This window comes from Musca autumnalis, unplaced genomic scaffold (genome assembly GCF_047663935.1).
Source record: "Musca autumnalis isolate F117 unplaced genomic scaffold, ASM4766393v1 scaffold_2, whole genome shotgun sequence".
Taxonomy (NCBI): Eukaryota; Metazoa; Arthropoda; class Insecta; order Diptera; family Muscidae; genus Musca; species Musca autumnalis.
In genome coordinates this window covers 207,170,929-207,191,095 of record NW_027411755.1, presented here as the reverse complement: position 1 = coordinate 207,191,095, position 20,167 = coordinate 207,170,929, and the positions used below count along the sequence as shown (strand labels likewise).

At 37.5% G+C, this 20,167-nt stretch overlaps 1 protein-coding gene across 2 annotated transcripts in view; it reads right to left on the bottom strand.

Moving 5' to 3' along the window:
* The window catches only part of Tpr2 (Tetratricopeptide repeat protein 2), a 174,338-nt gene that overhangs the window by 122,411 nt on the left and 31,760 nt on the right, over positions 1-20,167 (bottom strand). The window contains exon 1 of one of the 2 annotated variants that reach the window (XM_073970689.1): positions 9,442-9,860. The exons of the other annotated variant lie outside the window; for it this stretch is intronic. Within the exon in view, the coding sequence (XP_073826790.1) occupies positions 9,442-9,734 (293 nt within the window). The 5' untranslated portion in view covers positions 9,735-9,860. Of the gene's footprint in view, positions 1-9,441; positions 9,861-20,167 lie in introns of those variants that run through there. 2 annotated transcript variants of the gene reach the window in all.

Here is a 20,167-nt window from a genome sequence, read left to right as displayed (position 1 = left end):
TCATTCCATATCCATATATGGACTTTTGAAGTTTGCAAACTCTACCAGTTCCATAATTCATACCTTCAAGCTGTTCCATATAGATTTCTTCCTTTATATTACCGTTTAAGAATGCTGTAACCGCATCCATTTGATGGATTTTCAAATTGTACTTTGCAGCTAAAGCAATTAAAAATCTGATTGATTCATACCTGACTACAGGAGCAAAAGTTTCATTATAGTCAATTCCTTTTTCTTGATTATAACCTTTTGCCACAAGTCTTGCTTTTCGCCGCAAAATCTCATTGTTAACACCAACTTTTGTCCTAAAGCACCATTTTGCAGGAATTGCTTTTTTATTTGATGGTAACTCGGTTAAAATCCGTGTTTTATTTGCAATCAATGAATCGTATTCTTTTGTCATAGGTAGCTTCCACTCCTCTGCATATGGTGATGAAATTGCTTCGGCTATATTAGTCGGATCATCAGACACAAATTCCATCGCACTGAATACAAACGATCGTTTAGACCTGTTAAGGCCTGCGTACATAAGCTGCCTTGCCTGATTGCCTTGCTTTCCTGCTTCATTTCTGATATAATAAAAATAAAAGAATAAAGAAGGCCGAGCAAATTTCGAACTGGGTTGCCCTTTTCTTTTTTATTCTTTTATCAGAAGCAAGCAAGGTAAGCAGGCAAGGCAGCTTATGTACTCACCCCTTTAGCCAACCTCTCTGAACGTCGTATATTAAGATTTTCATTTAGATGCGCAAATTTAAAACAGGTTCTAAGGTGGGCCATATCGGTCCACTACTTCGAGTACCTCCCCCCCCCCCCCCCCCCAAAAGTTCAAAACTTTTCTCTAAAATGGTGCGCATGATAACTCTCTCGGGCAGTAACCGATTTGATCCATACTTTGAACGTGGACTATATGGACTAGAGTTGTATAGTTCATGAACGAACTAATTCAATTGAACGATTCATCGAAAAGAGCGTATGAACTAGATCAGTCAATATAGTTCATTATAGTTCAATAGTTCACTGAGCGCCAACCGAAAGATCCACGAAAACGATTCACAATCTAGTTCAACATGTCCTTCACAAATGCATAAAGTGACGCCGTCGTCTGTATTATGTGATGTCCTCGTAATATGTTTGTTTATGTTTTGGATCAAGGTAGTGGATCCGAATGATTGAACTGGATATTGAACTATGAACTAAATTACTGAACTAGTTCAGTTAAAAGAGCTGAACTATTGAACTAGATCTTTTAAATGAACTAGATTGAACAACTCTAATATGGACTATATATGTATGTCAACTCCTTCGGGTTCCTCCCTTACAAAATTCCGGAGAAGTAACGTTTAGGGCATCCTCTCGAATCGTTTTAATTTTTCCTACAACATGTTGCGCTCAAAGCTCTTCTAAGACATTTTTTGAGTGGCATGTCCATACTTCGTTAGAAAATGATCCGTAAGCTGTAAAAAACACCTACGGCCATCATTTGCAGTGAGTTGTTGCACGATAACTCTCGAACTACACTTTGCATATCGTAATACTTATTCGAATATTAAATGAAGGTCCACTCCTTCCAGTCGAAAATATTCGCTAAAATGATACGCGGGATATCTCATAAACGGAGCAACCGATTTGGGCCAACCTTTGGATCTCGAAATATTTTGTCCAAAGTTAGCTTATGTTCAAAAGTGGGCCCTATCGATGTACTCCTTGGGGTATCACCTAAAAAAATGTTCAACATTTTTATGCGGTTCTGTCTGGCCCTTTTTACAGCGATGACTCCCAAAATAAGAACCGCTCGGTCGATTCCTTTAGGTACCCTCACCGCAGAACTTCTGAGCTTTAATCCAAATCTCTATTTTTGTCGGTTCATTGACCCAAAATGTTGATAAGTAAGTTTTTCGGCAAAGTCGGCTGAGGCTATATGTCTGTCGGCAAAGTCGACTGATACTTTTTTACTTGTTGTATTAGAAGATAACCTTGCGTTCTCATCTGATAAGTTTTCTTGTCTTCTATAAGAATCGCTTATTTAAAGAGACCTTAAAGTCTACCATGAAATCTTTTGATCATCTTCAGGAAGTTATAAGTGACGTACTTCTAATGAAATGGATTGTTTGGTTTTTTGGAATCTATAAAACTACTTTTGTCTTAATGTGTCATCATGATCTTCTATAGCAAAACAATTAGCCCTTAAGGAGAACGAACTTTGTACGTCTCCAAGAAGGCAATTTGGACATAGAAAATTTATGAGTAACCTTGAAATCCAGTCGTCTCTATATAGTACTTCTAAGCTTCCATAGGAAGAAAACTTCTGTACAACCTCTACATTAAGGACATCTTGACGTTCTATTCTTCTTTAAGATAGATTTTTGGTGTCCTATAAACATAACTTAAGATTCTCTATAAAAAAATGGTTACATATTGTAGAGAATAACTTATTGATCTTTTAATGAACGAACATTTAGTAATTTATATATGTTCTTCTTTTGGTATTCTATAGGAAGTCCTTTCCTAGTTTTCCATACGCCTTGTGGACTTTTATGAAAAAATACTATTTCTCTGTTTCTGAACAATAAGTTCAGGTTCTCCTTGAATAAATTACCGATATGTATGTATGTATTCATTATCGTGGATAGATTTTAAGCTTTATGATTTGCTTTTCCACATACAACCCAGCGGTAACTGCATCCATAATACTACAACGACAAAATATTGTCCTTAAGACTTTCAACATTCCAATATACCCAATGGCCTTTAACTCAAACACTTTGCAACATATGGTTCTTTGACATTAACTAAATGTTGAGCACAAATTGACTAAAACATTCAATTACGATTGCTGCTTTGTCTTTGAAAGGCCACTGGCGGATAAAACACAAAAAAAAAAAACAAATCATTTATTGGTGACAGTCGCCTTGCGGCAAAATGACAATGCACTTCACTTGAAAAAAATGATTTCAATTAAAAATATCGCGATTATATTGACACCCTGATAATCACCAACCACCACAACTGCCATGCAGGCTGCAAAAACTAGGCGGTCAACCACCACCACTAGTCATTGACCAAGTCATCCAATGAACCAGCCAGCCAGTCAGCCAACCTGTCAACAATAATTGCATAAAACTTTCCATAAGTCAATTGAAAAGCCCGAAGGAAAAAACAGATTATCTATGAAAAAGAAACTAAAACACTAACTAACCTCAGCCAACGACAATGAATATGACCGAGCGAAGAATGGACGTAACAACTGATGCTGAATTGATATTCACCCAGGGAAGTAGGAGGAGTAGCATCAGCAGAGGATAAGAAAAAAACAACGAAATTGATACATTTCTATTAACTGTAAATGGCGGCGGGGTGTAGCCACCATTAAAAGACCGACAAAAGAAAAAAATAAAACAAACGACAAAAACGAAACAAAACCACTGATGAGATGGTGGAAGATTTACATAATTGTTGCAACTTTATCATACATCAACAAAAAAGGCGATAGAGAGAAATAAAAACATAACGAATGCACAATCCATGGACCATGGTGTGATGCTCGCTGGCCATTCTATTTCGTTTTTTTCTTTGAACATGAATACTTTTGCAAAGCCTGAAGAGGTTTTGAATAAAAGAGATATGAAACATTGGACGTCACTTAGCGACATGTATGACCGACCAACCACAAACTGGATATCGATTTTTTCTTAGCCGCCTAAAGGAATATTCCAACACGAATGTTGCTTCAACACATGTGTAGAAATAAAAAAACATAGCCGCCGTTTTTCAATATCACAAACAATTACACGTACAATGTATAATAGCCTCCGGGGAGCATTTTGTAGGAATGATGTTAAAATATTGTAATACAAAAGTGATAATTGACACTACATGGTCTTTTAGAGTAAGACCTCAAGGTTTTCTATAGAAAGACAACATGGTATTCCAGAGGAATACCTCATAATCTTCTATAGGAAGACATCATAGCTTGCTATAAGAAGACCTCATGGTCTTCTATAGGAAGACTTCATGGCTTGCTATAAGAAGACCTCATTGCCTTCTATAGGAAAACCTCATGGTCTTTTATAGAAAGACCTCTTGGACTTCTACAGGAAGACCTCAAGGTCGTCTATAGGAATACATCATGGTTTCTATAGAAAGACCTCCTTGTCGTCTATAGGAAGAACTTTACGGTCTCCTATAGGAAGACCTCATGGCCTTCTATAGGAAGACCTCATGGCCTTCTTTGGGAGACCTCATGGTCTGCTATAGAAATAACTTTGTGGTCTCCTATAGGAAGACCTCATGGCCTTCTATAGGAAGAACTCATGGTCTGCTATAGGAATAACTTTATGGTCTCAAATAGGAAGACCTCATGTCCTTCTATAGGAAGAACTTTATGGTCTCCCATAGCAAGATCTCATGGTCTCTTATAGGAATGCCTGATGGTCTCCTATAGGAAGACCTCATGGTCTTCTTTAGGTAGACCTCATGGTTTTCTATAGGAAGACTTGGTAATCGGTCTTCTATAAGACCTTCTATAGGAAGACCTCATGGTCTTCTATAGGAAGACCTCACGGTCTTGTATAGGAAGACCTCACGGTCTTCTACCGGAAGATCTCATTGTATTCTATAGGAAGACCCCATGGTCTTCCATACAAAGACCTCATTGTATTCTATAGGAAGACTTCATGATCTTCTACAGGAAGACCTTGTGGTCTCCTATAGAAAGACCACATGGTCCTTTTTATAGGAAGATCCCATGGTCTTCTATATTAGGACCTCATGGTATTCTATAGGAAGACCTCATGGTCTTCTATAGGAAGACCTCATGGTCTTCTATAAGAAGACTTCATGGTCTTCTATAGGAAGACCTCATGGTCTTCAATAGGAAGACCTCATTGTCTTCAATAGGAAGACCTCACGGTTTTCTATAGGAAGACTTGGTAATCGGTCCTCTATAAGACCTTCTATAGGAAGACCTCATGGTCTTGCATAGGAAAACCTCACGGTCTTCTACAGGAAGATCTCATTGTATTCTATAGGAAGATCTCATTGTATTCTATAGGAAGACTTCATGGTCTTCTACAGGAAGACCTTATGGTCTCCTATACAAAAACCATACTTCATGGCTTGCTATAAGAAGACCTCATTGCCTTCTATAGGAAAACCTCATGGTCTTTTATAGAAAGACCTCTTGGACTTCTACAGGAAGACCTCAAGGTCGTCTATAGGAATACCTCATGGTTTTCTATAGAAAGACCTCCTTGTCGTCTATAGGAAGAACTTTACGGTCTCCTATAGGAAGACCTCATGGCCTTCTATAGGAAGACCTCATGGCCTTCTTTGGGAGACCTCATGGTCTGCTATAGAAATAACTTTATGGTCTCCTATAGGAAGACCTCATGGCCTTCTATAGGAAGAACTCATGGTCTGCTATAGGAATAACTTTATGGTCTCAAATAGGAAGACCTCATGTCCTTCTATAGGAAGAACTTTATGGTCTCCCATAGCAAGATCTCATGGTCTCTTATAGGAATGCCTGATGATCTCCTATAGGAAGACCTAATGGTCTTCTTTAGGTAGACCTCAAGGTTTTCTATAGGAAGACTTGGTAATCGGTCTTCTATAAGACCTTCTATAGGAAGACCTCATGGTCTTCTATAGGAAGACCTCACGGTCTTGTATAGGAAGACCTCACGGTCTTCTACCGGAAGATCTCATTGTATTCTATAGGAAGACCCCATGGTCTTCCATAGAAAGACCTCATTGTATTCTATAGGAAGACTTCATGATCTTCTACAGGAAGACCTTGTGGTCTCCTATAGAAAGACCACATGGTCCTTTTTATAGGAAGATCCCATGGTCTTCTATATTAGAACCTCATGGTATTCTATAGGAAGACCTCATGGTCTTCTATAGGAAGACCTCATGGTCTTCAATAGGAAGACCTCATTGTCTTCAATAGGAAGACCTCACGGTTTTCTATAGGAAGACTTGGTAATCGGTCCTCTATAAGACCTTCTATAGGAAGACCTCATGGTCTTGCATAGGAAGACCTCACGGTCTTCTACAGGAAGATCTCATTGTATTCTATAGGAAGACTTCATGGTCTTCTACAGGAAGACCTTATGGTCTCCTATAGAAAAACCATATGGTCCTCTATAGGAAGATCCCATGGTCTTCTATAGGAAGATCCCATGGTCTTCTATAGGAAGACCTCATGGACTTCTATAGGAAGACCCCATGGTCTTCTATAGGACCTCATGGCCTTCTATAGGAAGACCTCATGGCCTTCTTTGGGAGACCTCATGGTCTGCTATAGAAATAACTTTATGGTCTCCTATAGGAAGACCTCATGGCCTTCTATAGGAAGAACTCATGGTCTGCTATAGGAATAACTTTATGGTCTCAAATAGGAAGACCTCATGTCCTTCTATAGGAAGAACTTTATGGTCTCCCATAGCAAGATCTCATGGTCTCTTATAGGAATGCCTGATGATCTCCTATAGGAAGACCTAATGGTCTTCTTTAGGTAGACCTCATGGTTTTCTATAGGAAGACTTGGTAATCGGTCTTCTATAAGACCTTCTATAGGAAGACCTCATGGTCTTCTATAGGAAGACCTCACGGTCTTGTATAGGAAGACCTCACGGTCTTCTACCGGAAGATCTCATTGTATTCTATAGGAAGACCCCATGGTCTTCCATAGAAAGACCTCATTGTATTCTATAGGAAGACTTCATGATCTTCTACAGGAAGACCTTGTGGTCTCCTATAGAAAGACCACATGGTCCTTTTTATAGGAAGATCCCATGGTCTTCTATATTAGAACCTCATGGTATTCTATAGGAAGACCTCATGGTCTTCTATAGGAAGACCTCATGGTCTTCAATAGGAAGACCTCATTGTCTTCAATAGGAAGACCTCACGGTTTTCTATAGGAAGACTTGGTAATCGGTCCTCTATAAGACCTTCTATAGGAAGACCTCATGGTCTTGCATAGGAAGACCTCACGGTCTTCTACAGGAAGATCTCATTGTATTCTATAGGAAGACTTCATGGTCTTCTACAGGAAGACCTTATGGTCTCCTATAGAAAAACCATATGGTCCTCTATAGGAAGATCCCATGGTCTTCTATAGGAAGATCCCATGGTCTTCTATAGGAAGACCTCATGGACTTCTATAGGAAGACCCCATGGTCTTCTATAGGAAGACCTCATTGTCTTCTATACGAAGACCTCATGGTCTGCTATAGGAAGAACTTTATGGTCTCCTATAGGAAGACCTCATGGCCTTCTATAGGAAGAACTTTATGGTCTCCTATAGGAAGACCTTCTATAGGAAGACTTCATGGTCTTCTATAGGAAGACTTCATGGTCTTCTATAGGAAGACCTCATGGTCTTCTATAGGAAGACCTCAGGGTCTTCTATAGGAATACCTCATGGTCTTCTGTAGGTAGACCTCATGGTCTTCTGTAGGTAGACCTCATGGTCTTCCATAGGAAGACCTCACGGTCCTCCATAGGAAGACCTCATGGTCTTCCATAGGAAGACCTCATGGTCTTCCATAGAAAGACCTCATGGTCTTCTATAGGTAGACCTCATGATGTTCTATAGGAAGACCTCATGGTCTTCTATAGGAAGACCTCATGGTCTCTATAGGAAGACCTCATGGTCTGCTTTAGGAAGACCTCATGGTCTTCTACAGGAAGACCTCATGGTCTTCTATAGGAAGACCTCATGGTCTTCTATAGGAAGACCTCATGGTATCCTATAGGAAGACCTCATGGTCTTCTATAAGAAGATTCCATGGTCTTCTATAAGAAGATTCCACGGTCTTCTATAGGAAGACCTCATGGTCTTCTATAGGAAGACCTCATGGTCTTCTATAGGAAGACCTCATTGTCTTCTATAAGAAGACCTCATTGTCTTCTATAGGAAGACCTCATGGTATGCTATAGGTCTTTATGGTCTTCTATAGAAAGACCTCGTGGTCTTCTATAGGAAGACCTCATGGTCTTCTATAGGAGGACCGCATGGTCTTCTACAGGAAGACCTCATTGTCTTTTATAGGATGAACTTTATGGACTTCTATAGGAAGACCTCGTGGTCTTCTATAGGAAGACCTCATGGTCTTCTAAAGGAAAAACTCATGGGTTTTCTATAGAAACATCTAATTATCTTCTATAGGAAGACTCCATGGTCATCTCTAGAGGACCTCATGGTCATCTCTAGAGGACCTCATGGTCTTCTACAGGAAGACCTCAAGGTATTCTATAGGTAGACCCCACGGTCTTCTATAGGAAAAACGCATGATCTTCTAAAGGAAGACCTTACGGTCCTCTATAGGAAGACCTCATGGTATTATATAGGAAGACTTCATGGTCATCTCTAGGAGGACCTCATGGGCTTATATTGGTCTTCTATAGGAAGCTCTCATGGTATCTTATAAGAGGACATCATGGTTTTCTATAAGAATATCTCACGGTCTTCTGCATGAAGACCTGACGGTCTTCTCATATTATAACGGAAAATCTCATCGTCTTCTATAGGTCTTCATGGTACTCTATAGGAAGACCTCGCTGTCTTCTATAGAAAGACCTCGCTGGCTTCTGTAGGAAGACCTCGGGTGGTGCGCACGATAACTCTCGATTTGGTCCAAAATTTGGCCTTCGTAATATTTTGTCTAAACTTAGTTTATGTTAGAAGATGGGCCATATAGGTCCACTCCTTCAGGTACCTCCCCTTACAAAAGTTCGGAAAAATTGTGCGAACGATAACTCTTAAAGGTAGTAACCGATTTGGTCCATATTTTACACTCCGTGAAATTTCTACCAGGCAAAGATGAGATCCCAATGGGACTCTATCGGTCCACTCCTTCGGGTACCTCCTACACAAAATTTCGGAAAAGTTCAGTTAGGACCTGCTCTAGAATAGCTTTGTTTTTTGTTGTAATAACTTGTATGTTATGCTCCCATTACGGCAGTACCAGTTTTATCAGGGGCCAGTCCATACTTCCTGAGAAAATAGCCAGAAGTTGTAAAAAACCCCTATGGAACCAAGTGCAGTTTTTGGAGCGCGCGATAGCTCTCGAACGGATCAACCGATTTGGTTCAAAAATTTGCTTTAGTAATATTTTGTACAAACTAAGTGATATATCGGTCCACTAATGAGATATATCGGTCCACTCCCTCGGGTACCTCCCACACAAAAGTTCAAAATTTTTGGCAAAAAATAAGAGCACGAGAACTCTCGAATGGACTAACCGGTTTGGTCCATACTTTGCACATCGTACTTTTTCTACGTGTCATAGATAAAGTTCGAATATCGGTTCACTCCTTCGGGAAATTCCCACACAATATTTTGGAAAAGTGCAGTTCAAGTATTTCTCGAATCGTTTTGATCTTTGTTGCAACATCTTGTATTCGTGTTTTATTTTTCTTCAATTGACTTACCGCACAACCCTTTCAATATAAAATTCTTCATTGCTTTGATAGTTTGCCATTCCTATGGAATCTGCTAGTACCGGAAAAACTGTTTGAAAGTTGCGATGTGGGTCATTCATGTTTCTCTTTGTTGTATTAGTTTTCTTCGGATAGACGAAATTAGGTGATGACTGATCATTAGGATGACGATAATATTCGCCATGTATTGAGGTATTACTACCCGATGTTGAATAAATTCGTGTTAAAGAACGATTGTATTTAAATTCTTTGGAAATTTTATCATCAGGGCGATGTATTTTCATTTTCAAAACTAGGAGGAGGACAATACGACCGACACTTGTACAAAATAAAAATTGTGAAATATATTTTTGATTATTAACTGCCACTCAAATTTAATTGAATTATTTGAAATGTCAGGAACATGATACAATAAGAAGGTAGCATTATCAGCCCAGCTGAAGCCCAGCTGATGGTAACATAATGTGTCAATGGCATTGAATTTATGTCAAATTTTGACGTCTTATGTTACCAAAAACGGCAGTTGCTGCTACCTTCTTATTGTATCATGGTCAGGAACTAAAAAGTAATAGGGTGGTTCGTTTTAAAATAAAGTAGATGTATGTATGATGTGTGAATTAGACCTCCAAATTTTTGCCGCTTGATCCAAAATCCCAAAATATGAAATTTTATGGCGACCGGCTAATGTTAGCACGTGGCCGCTAAGCTTATCCTTATTTCCATAGTAATTCGTATGGGACCAAAGGAGAATGTTCATGAAATCTCTCACTGCAGTACGAACTTATTGTCCAAGCGATACATGACTTGTATAACCTGTAAGCACAAGGTTACTTTATTTGTTGTATCATGACCCTATATTGATTCGCAGATCTTTGTAATTTCCCCTATCAATATCTTATATTGTGATTATTTTGTCTTGTATAACATCCAATCTGTTGGTGGGATCTAATTTTGTCACTAGATTTACGTAAATAGCGAAGTGAAAACAAAAATCAAAAGGTGGCGTAGGTGAAGAAAGAATGCATTGCCAAAAATATATTAGTGCTATTAATATATCGATTTCTTGGACGATTAAAGAAATTAGTGTGAAGGAAATGCAAGAAAAAAAAAACAATTATCAAAGAGATATAAGAGATATGTACGCGGATTCTTTTATTGCATAAATAAATTAATGAATGAATGGATGAGTGACGACCATTCGAAATCACGGTGCACATTGGTGAATTATTCGAAAACTAAAGTAAAAAATAATTTGCCGGTATAGCAGGAAGTTAAAAACCCTCAGCCTATGACTGTTCGAGGATAAACAATAACAGGAATGGTGGACCTTAATGCCCTATGGAAAGATCCATAGTTTTAAACATAAATATACCATTTCGTAGGTGACAAAAAAAGTTTTAGAAATTTCCAGGGAAAATTTATACGCGTTTGTGGGGTAGATATTATAAGCAGTAAGACACTTGCAGACGCATTCAACACAGTCTACACTAAAATTTTTTTGGACATTCTGGTCATTATCGAAAGAAGTGTGGAAAGTAAAATTATAGCGTTGCAATAAAGACCACAAAGGCTACTAAAAACAGTACAGCGAGTGTTGTATGAAGGATTGGCTCTAAATATTGGGACATTTCGTGTCTATAGCTTTGTTCCTTTACTCTCTCATGACCAGTTTTACCAGAAAAGTAAAGGCCTGGGTACATAAGCTGCCTCGCCTGGTTGCCTTGCTTTCCTACTTCATTGCTGACATAATACAAATAAAAGAATAAATAAGGCCGAGCAAATTTCGGACTGGGTTGCCATTTTCTTTTTTATTTTTTATCAGAAGCAAGCAAGGTAAGCAGGCGAGACAGCTTATGTACCCAGGCCTTAAAGGAACGAAAAAATGGTAGATCTGGTAGCAATGTCAAAAAGAAACATAAAAATTCAATTTTCTTCTTTTATTTCACAGTTTTTAATTTCGTTTTGTCAGCGTTCCCCTTTTTCTTCTGTTTTTCGTTCATTTTTTTCTTCATTGTGAAATAATCGTCAAACAAATGTCGAAAAATCAGTTCTACCATTTTTTACCTGCAGAAATTTGTCTGGTAGCCCGTGGTAGAAGAGAAAGGCAATTTCGCTCTCTCTTCTCTCTCACTCTCTTAAAAATGGCTTCCAGTTCTACCACTTTTTGGGGTTAAGGAACGATTTGCAGGTTAAAAATGGCAACAAATGGTAAAAATGGTAACCTCAGGTAAGTAAAGGAACACAGCTTATATCATAGGAAGTACTGGCTTCTCCCTTCAAAAAATGTTAATGTTGATCATGACTACGATCACAACGACTACACGCAGAGAAGAGATATTGTTGGAGCAATCATAGTCTAAGAACAAAATAGTGTTTTGTAAAAATCTGAAAATATGCATTGTTGTTTCAACCATATATTTTGTGGCAGGCACCATAATGACACTATATATATTGTTGTACAAACAATATATATTTTCAGATTTTTACAATATACTATTTTGTTCTTAGAATATGATTGCTCCTACAATATCCCTTCTCTGCGTGTAGCTGCCATTAAAATTTTAACACTATCCGAGAAGTGGCCTTAAAGCGGATTAAAACACAAGTGTTGAAAATTTGTGAAAGTCGTAGCTGAAGGAATTGACCGACATCTATTTTTGGAAGATATTCCTTTCGACAACTACCAACCAGCCATTTTAGTTGGTCTTCGCAGGATTTTTTAAAGCTTTTGGGTCATTATTTCAGGTTGTCTGAGCTTGTAATTATAAAAATCATATCGTTGCAAATAGAAAAACAGGGGCCACCCTTGATGAACATTTCAAAACAGACCTCGAACAACCCTTACAATGCGGTTAAGCGAAAATTCTGAACTTTTGTGATTTAAGTTTGTGACAAATATCGTAGTATTTCAAAGCTTGGATCGATGTCAGTCGCTCCTTTCGATAGTTATCGTTTCCACTAGTCATTTTAGTTGGTCACCTTAGGATTATTTACAGCTTTTTGGGTCATTATGTCAGGAGGCATGGACTTGCCCACGAACAAAATTATATCATTGTAATCAGAATCACGAGAATTACATTTAATTAACAAATCAATAATATCCTTAAACAGTCCTTAAACGGCACTTAAGCCAACATTTTGAGCATTCTATGAGGGATAGAAAGGTCGATAGCAACTTTCTTGGAACTTGATGTTCCTTTGGAAATCAATTTTACTATGTGCAAAGTTTCGCCCAAACGTGATGCTTTAAGTTTAAGTCGATGCCGACACCGTTTTTAAAATTTTTGACCCATTATCTCAAGAAGTACGTACTTGCCCGCGAAAAAAGTTATGCCGTCGTAAAAGGGACCGCACGGACAACCAGCTGGAAAATATTTCAAAACGATCAGTTACATATCATTAAATCGCAATCACTTTTGTAAATTTTTGAAATTATGTAATCGGAGTGCATCGATTAAGTCCCATCTTCCAACTTCATGTAAGATTAATCGAAATATTACAATGTGAAAAGCTTGGTAGACTGTCCATATAAGGCATTTAGAAGGACTTCTGCCAATAGAAGACCTTGGGAAGGTCCTTTGTCCATAGAATACCTGTAGCAGTCCCTCGTTCATAGAATACCTGTAGCAGGTCTTCTGTCCATAGAAGACTTCTCGAAGATCTTCTGCCTATACAATACCTTTAGCTGGTCTTCTGTCCATAGAAGAACTTGAGAAGGTCCTCTGTCCCCAGAATACCTGCAGCAGGTCTTCTGTCCATAAAATACCTTAAGAAGGTCCTCTGTCCATAGAAGACTTTTAGGAGGTCTTCTGTTCACAGAAGACCCTTTAAAGATCGTATGTCAATATGGGCAGAAGACCTTAAGACGGTCTATAGAAGGGCGACCTTTAGAAGGATTTCTGTCACTAGAATGCCTTTAAAATGTCTTCTTTTGCTAAAAGACCTTTGAAGGTCATCTATCAACAGAAAAATTTTCGAAGGTCTTCTGTCCATAGAAGATCTTTCGAGGTTTTCTGTGCATAGATGACCTTTAGAAGGTCTTTTGACCATAGAAGACCTTTGGAAGGTCTTCTGTCGATAAAATATCTTTGTAAGGTCTTCTGTCACAGGAAGACCTTTAGAAGGTCTTTCCTTCACAAAAGACCTCTAGAATGTCTTCTGTCCGCAGAACCCCTTTCGAAGGTTTTCCGTTTATAGAAGACTCTTAGGAAGGTCTTTGTTAAAAGTTAAAGTTAAAGTTGTTAAAAGTCCCTTTGAATGTCTTCTGTTCATAGAAGGCCTTTAATAGGCCGTTCTTCCCAAAAAGACCTCTAGAATGTATTCTGTCCATAGTAGACCTTTAAAGGTCTACCGTCCATAGAAGTCGTTTAGAAGGTATTCTGTCCTTAGAATTCTTTTTTAATGTCCTCTGTCCATAGAGGACCTTTAATATGTCTTCCTGCCACAAAAAACGTCTATAAGGTATTCTCTCCTTACGAAGGTCTTCTGTCACTAGAAGACCTTTGAATGTCCTTTAAAAGGAATTCCTTCCATAAAAGACTTCAAGAAGACTTTAGAATGTCTTCTATCCTTATAAAGGCCTTTTTCATCAAATATCTCAAGAATGTCTTCTGTCTATAGAAGTCCTTTTGAATGTCGTCTTTCCTAGAATGCCTTTAATAGGTCTTATAAAATAGCATTGAAAGGTCTTTTCTCAATAGGAAACATTTAGAACGTCTTCTGCCTGTATGAGGTCTGCTGTTTATAGAACCCTAGATGACCTCTCAAAGGTCTTCTATCCATAGAAGACCTTTATAGAGTCTTCTGTACATTGATGGCATTTAGAAGGTCTTATGTCCATAGAAGAGCTTTAGTAGGTCTTCTGTTCAAAGAGGACCCTTAAAAGGTATTTTGTACAAAGAAAATCGTTAGTTATGCCGTCGTAAAAGGGGCCGCACGGACGGTCAGTTACATGTCATTAAACTGCAATCACTTTTGTAAATTTTTGAAATTATGTTTGGGGTAGGTGCCCGAAGAAGTGCACCGATTAAGTCCCATCTTCCAACTTCATGTAAGATTAATTGAAATATTACAATGTGAAAAGCTTGGTAGACTGTCCATATAAGGCATTTAGAAGGACTTCTGTGAATAGAAGACCTTTGGAAGGTCCTTTGTCCATAGAATACCTGTAGCAGTCCCTAGAATACCTGTAGCAGGTCTTCTGTCCATAGAAGACTTTTCGAAGATCTTCTGCCCATACAAGACCTTTAGCTGGACTTCTATCCATAGAAGAACTTGAGAAGGTCCTGTGTCCATAGAATACCTTTTGAAGGTCTTCTGTCCATAAAGGACTTTTAGGAAGTCTTCTGTTCACAGAAGACCTATAGAAGGTCCTCTGTTTATAGAAGACCTTCTAATCATCGTATGTCCATATGGACAGAAGACCTTAATGCCAAGTTTATACTTGCGCTCCAAAATCCACTGGATTTCACGAAATCCTGAAATACACCCCGGTGTTTACACTTATTTTTTTGTTGATTTCAAACATATCACAATGATCAAGGTAGATGCATATGCGCAGCTGATCGAACATGAATTTTCAAAACAAGTTGTTGTAAATTGAATTAAGCATCAAAAATATACGACAATATAGAACTTTAAAACTTTATTTGGAAAATTATCGTAAAATGATCTATATATCGTATTAATTGTGTATAGTACTAACAAATGTATATATCAAAAAATGATTTTATCGTTGAGACTTCGTTATAATAAATTTTAGCTCTGTTCCAGAACTAAAAAGTTTTTACAATTTTTACCACTTTTACACATTTTCGTTCCCTTACACAAAATTTATATGAAAATCGTTTACGACTTTTACAACTTTATAAAGTACGGGAACAGGCCGTTTGATAGATAAAAATTGTGCTCAGAACCTGCACAATATTTGTACTTGCAGTAGTTTTCGCGTTTAGTGCTAAAAATGCGTTCCCATACTCCGAAATCTAGCAAGACTTGCACTTCTCTTTAAACAAAAATAGAGCGGATAACACCCTCTTCTCCTGTTTTCTGCCATACAATTTTGGCCTAGTAGAAACTAGCAGCAAGCATGTTCATTGGTATCTAATATGAATTATTTTTTAAGAAGTTTGTATGGGGAAGCAAGTTTTGACAATTCGCTCTTTTTTCTAACATTACCATTAAAAAGTACGGGAACACAATGAAAAATAGCATTGTAACAAAGTAATTTAATATTTTTTTCACATTGTTTACAAATTTTGATACTAAAATTTTTTGTTGCAGCAATTGACCATCTACCTTGTTTATTGTGATACGTGAAAAGTGTTGCAACTTTTGGTACTTTTGTAGGCAAAAGCAGGGTTGTATATCATGTGTACTGTGATTTCGATGTTGATTTCGCTGAAATCACGAAATGAGAGGATTTCATTTTTGTATGCGAAATCATGATAAATTTTACTTGATTCCGCGCGAAATCACGAAACGCCTTCGAAATCACGAAACGACGCCAAATGTAAACTAAGCATAAGACGGTTTTCTGTCCATGGACAACCTTTAGAAGTACTTCTGTCACTAGAATGCGTATAAAATGTCTTCTTTTGCTAAAAGACCTTCGAAGGTCATCTATCAACAGAAAATCTTTCGAGGTTTTCTGTGCATAGATGCCCTTTAAAAGGTCTTTTGTCCATAGAAGACCTTTAGAAGTTCTTTTGTCCATAAAGTATCTATAGAAGACCTGTAGAAGTTCTTCGGTGCATAGAAGACCTTTAGTAGGTCTTTTGTCCATAGAAGATCTGTAGAAGGGGTTTAGTCCATAGAATACCTTTACAAGATCTTCTGTTCTTAGAAGACATTTAGAAGGTCTTCTGATCATAGAAGACCTTTATAGTGTCTTCTGTACATAGAAGATATTATAGAAGACCTGTAGAAGGTATTCTGTCCATAGAAGACCCTTAGATGATATTCTGTACTTAGAAGACCGTTAGAAGGTCTCTCAGAAGGACATCTGTCGCTAGCAGACCTTCAGAAGTTCTTCTGTAGCTAGAAGACCTTTAAAGTTCTGCTGTCATTAGAAGTCCTTTAGAAGGTCCATAAAATTCCATAGAAGACCTTCTGTCCATAGAAGGCCTTAAGAAAGTATTCTATCGCTAGTAGACCTTTAAAAGGACTTCTGTCGCTAGAATTCCCTTAAGAAGGTCATATGTAACTGGGAGACCTTTAGAAAGTCTTCTGTCGCAAGAAGACCTTTAGAATGTCCTCTCTGGACAAAAGAATACCTTTACCTTCTCTCCATAGAAGGTCTTATGTTGCTAAAAGAGCTTAAGAAGCTATTCTATACTTAGAGGACCTACATAGAGACCTTTTTTCGATGGAAGACCTTTAGAAGAACTTCTGTCCATAGAAGACCTTTAGAAGAACTTCTGTGGCTAGAAGACCTTTTGTAGGTCTTCTGTTGATAGAAGATCGTTAGGAGGTTCTATTTATAGAAGATCTTCTGTTCATATAATACATTTAAAAGGATTTCTGTCCTTGGAAGACCTTTAGAAGGTGTGGCGTCCATAGACGACTTCAAAAGATCTTATGTTCATAGAAGACCTTTAGAAGGTCTTCTATCCATAGAAGACGTTTAAAGATTTCTGTCCATAGAAGACCTGTAGAAGTTATAATGCCCATAGAAGACCCGTAGAAGGTTTTCTGTTCATAGAAGGACATTTATAAAGTCATCTGTCTCTTGAAGAGATTTCTATCCATAGAATACCTTTATACGGACTTTTGCCACAGGCACAAGGTCTTTGTCCATAGAAGACCTTTACAAGGTCTTTTATCGCTAGAATAACTATAGAAGATATTCTGTCGATACTAATAGTCTTTTTAGAAGTTCTTCTATGGACGAAAGTCGATTAGAAGGTCTTCTGTCCATAGAAAACTTTTACTAGGTCTTCTCTCATTAAAAAGACGTATAGAAGGTCCTCTGTTTACAAATGACTATAAATTTCGACTTTGATTAAAGGAGACCTATAGAAAATCTTTTGACCTTAAGATCGGCCATGGCAGAGTGCAACAACATTTGTTTATCAATTGCAAGAAGTTTCTTCTTACCAACTACAACAACGTTCATTAACAAACTTTGACTTTTATTGTGTTGGCTATAAAAACAATTGTTTCCTTTTAAGCCAAAAACAGACAGCGAGTTTCACCCCCCAAACTTTGTGGTCATTAATCATTGTTTTTGTGGAGTCTTTTGCCAACTATGCCCCAATGCCTTAGATTGACTTACCTCGTGGGCATGCACCAACCCACACTCCAAAAAAGCAGCATTGAAGTGTTTTATTTTGACATCTACATACATATGTGTTTCTTGTTTGGGTTTTAAGGCACAAGGCGACTAGTTGTTCAACATTGCGGAATAGATATGCTTGCAAATTTGCGGCAAACAAACGACCTTGACTTTAAAACTAAATCATCAAAAGAAAAGAAAAAAACAAACATTGAAGTTGGATTTGAAATGAAAGGCAAATGAACTTTTTTCAACTTTTGTCAAGTTTGAAAAGAAATCGTAGCAGCGGGTTGGACTTGTAACTTGCGTTCTTGGCTGTAAGTGGCATAGTAAGAAGTTGTAATTGGAGTTTAGAACAAGTTTTGATAAATTTTACAAGTCAATTCACACAATTAGAATGTTGAATATTTGGGGAATAGGGATGTGACATATAAGATGGGTCATTACAATAAAGAACATATAAAAATCTTGAATGTTTTTATTGATAAATTGCACATTTGTTCATCATTCCAAAAATAAAGTCCACCGTTTAAGAGCTCCTCTTGAACCGTTATTGAGATTTGAATTGATTCCTAAATTAGATTAATTTAATTATGCCTCCATGTGCCAAATAGATATAGAAATTTTGTTTATTGCTATAACGGTTGTATTATAACAAACAACATTTCTACCGTACATATTGTAGTAATCAATTAATAATAGCATTGTTGTGAGGGGCTTTTCCAAATCTCCGTAGCAGTTATGAGTCATCGAAATCTTTATTTTTAGCTCATTTTAGATCAACAACCTGTTGTTGCCTTTTTTGTGAATTTTATTGCCGGAATTAATGTTTCAGCGTCTGGTTGATGAACGTTGCCACTTATGACCTAATAGTGACTTTTAAGTAAAATTTAGTTAAAACGAGTTTTTATTTTTGTAATCTCCCATCAATCTGCGGTTACTTTCTTTAGTGTCCAAACGAAAGCCATTAACTTTTCAGTTATTTTTATTAGATGAGACAAAAAGCACATAAGAAAGAGTAAAATATTATACTGAAGACATAAAGAATAAGATTTATATTACAGAGATGACTAATAGCAAATTAAGTAAACAAACAAGTGAAAAGAATCAGTGGACCTAATAGTCCTGCTAGCAGAACAAAGACATTGCATTTTTCTAGCTACAAGCGTAAATTGTTAGGTATTTTTGGGATAGTTGGCATAATTACACAAAAACAAAAAATAATTCTTCTTCAAGAATATTGCTTGGTCAAGAGAATGGAAGATCAATTTATAGACGAAGACTATTAAAAACTTTAATGCGAGTGGTGTAGGAGCCCAGCAAAAAAGTCCTCCCAAAATAATGGGTTTTTATAGTACTTTTTTGTATTCGTAACTACTTACAAAACCCCCTACTAACCCATTATTTTAACAAGGGCATGTCGCACTGAACAACTATTTATTCTATGACTAATATAACCACTAGAATAACTAGTTATTTCATGACCACTGGAAGTTGAAAAATAAGCTATAAGCTAAAGAATTGTATTTTCTATTTTTAGAACAGTTGAGGTGGAATTTGTTTTCAATTTCAACACACTTCATATTTTTTTATTTTTTTTTTTCGCCCCCTCCCGGATTTGAACACACGAACTTTGTAGCTGTTCCTTGTTTTTTAAAAAAAGAGTACCCGGTCGACGGTGAGCGTTGAACACAACCCTCGGATTTGTAGTCGAACACACAAGCTCTTACTCTTACTTTGTAATGAGTAATATAAGTAGTTATTTGTGTATACATGATTTTGTATTGGGTTACATAATGACTAACGGATCCAAATTTTTGCTGGGAGTGGTTCTAAATTTTGGAACATTTCGGGACACATATCTAAGAAAGTAGTGGCTTCTACTATCAAAAAAAAATATAACGTAGTCAAGATCGACGACTCTCCCCTATTAAAATTGCAGCGCGATCCGGATAGTGGCATTAAACTGGATTAAAAGTTCAAAAATTGTGAACTTTTGTCAGGGAGGTACCTGAAACTTTAATAAGATTCGATTTTGGACATCGAAGGACTCCTAAACAACTTTATCGTTGTAATCAGAACTATCTTCGGTGCACCTAAGCGAAAATTGTTACCTTTTTTATCATTGAGATATTGGAAGGAATTGTCCGATATAGTCCATCCTCGAACATGATTTAAAATACCACCAGTCATTATACCCTCAGCCTTTAGGCTAAGGAGGGTATATACACTTTGATACGATGAAAATGTGCCTCATCGAAATAATGGTTTTAGACCCCAAGTATGTTTGGACGAAATGTGTTTCAGACAATTTGGAGTCGATCTAGCCATGTCCGTCCGTCTATCTGTTTGTCCTGCTGGCTGGAGCGCACGATAACTCTCGAACGGATGAACCGATTCGATTCAAATTTTGGCTTTCGTAATATTTTGCCCAAACTTAGT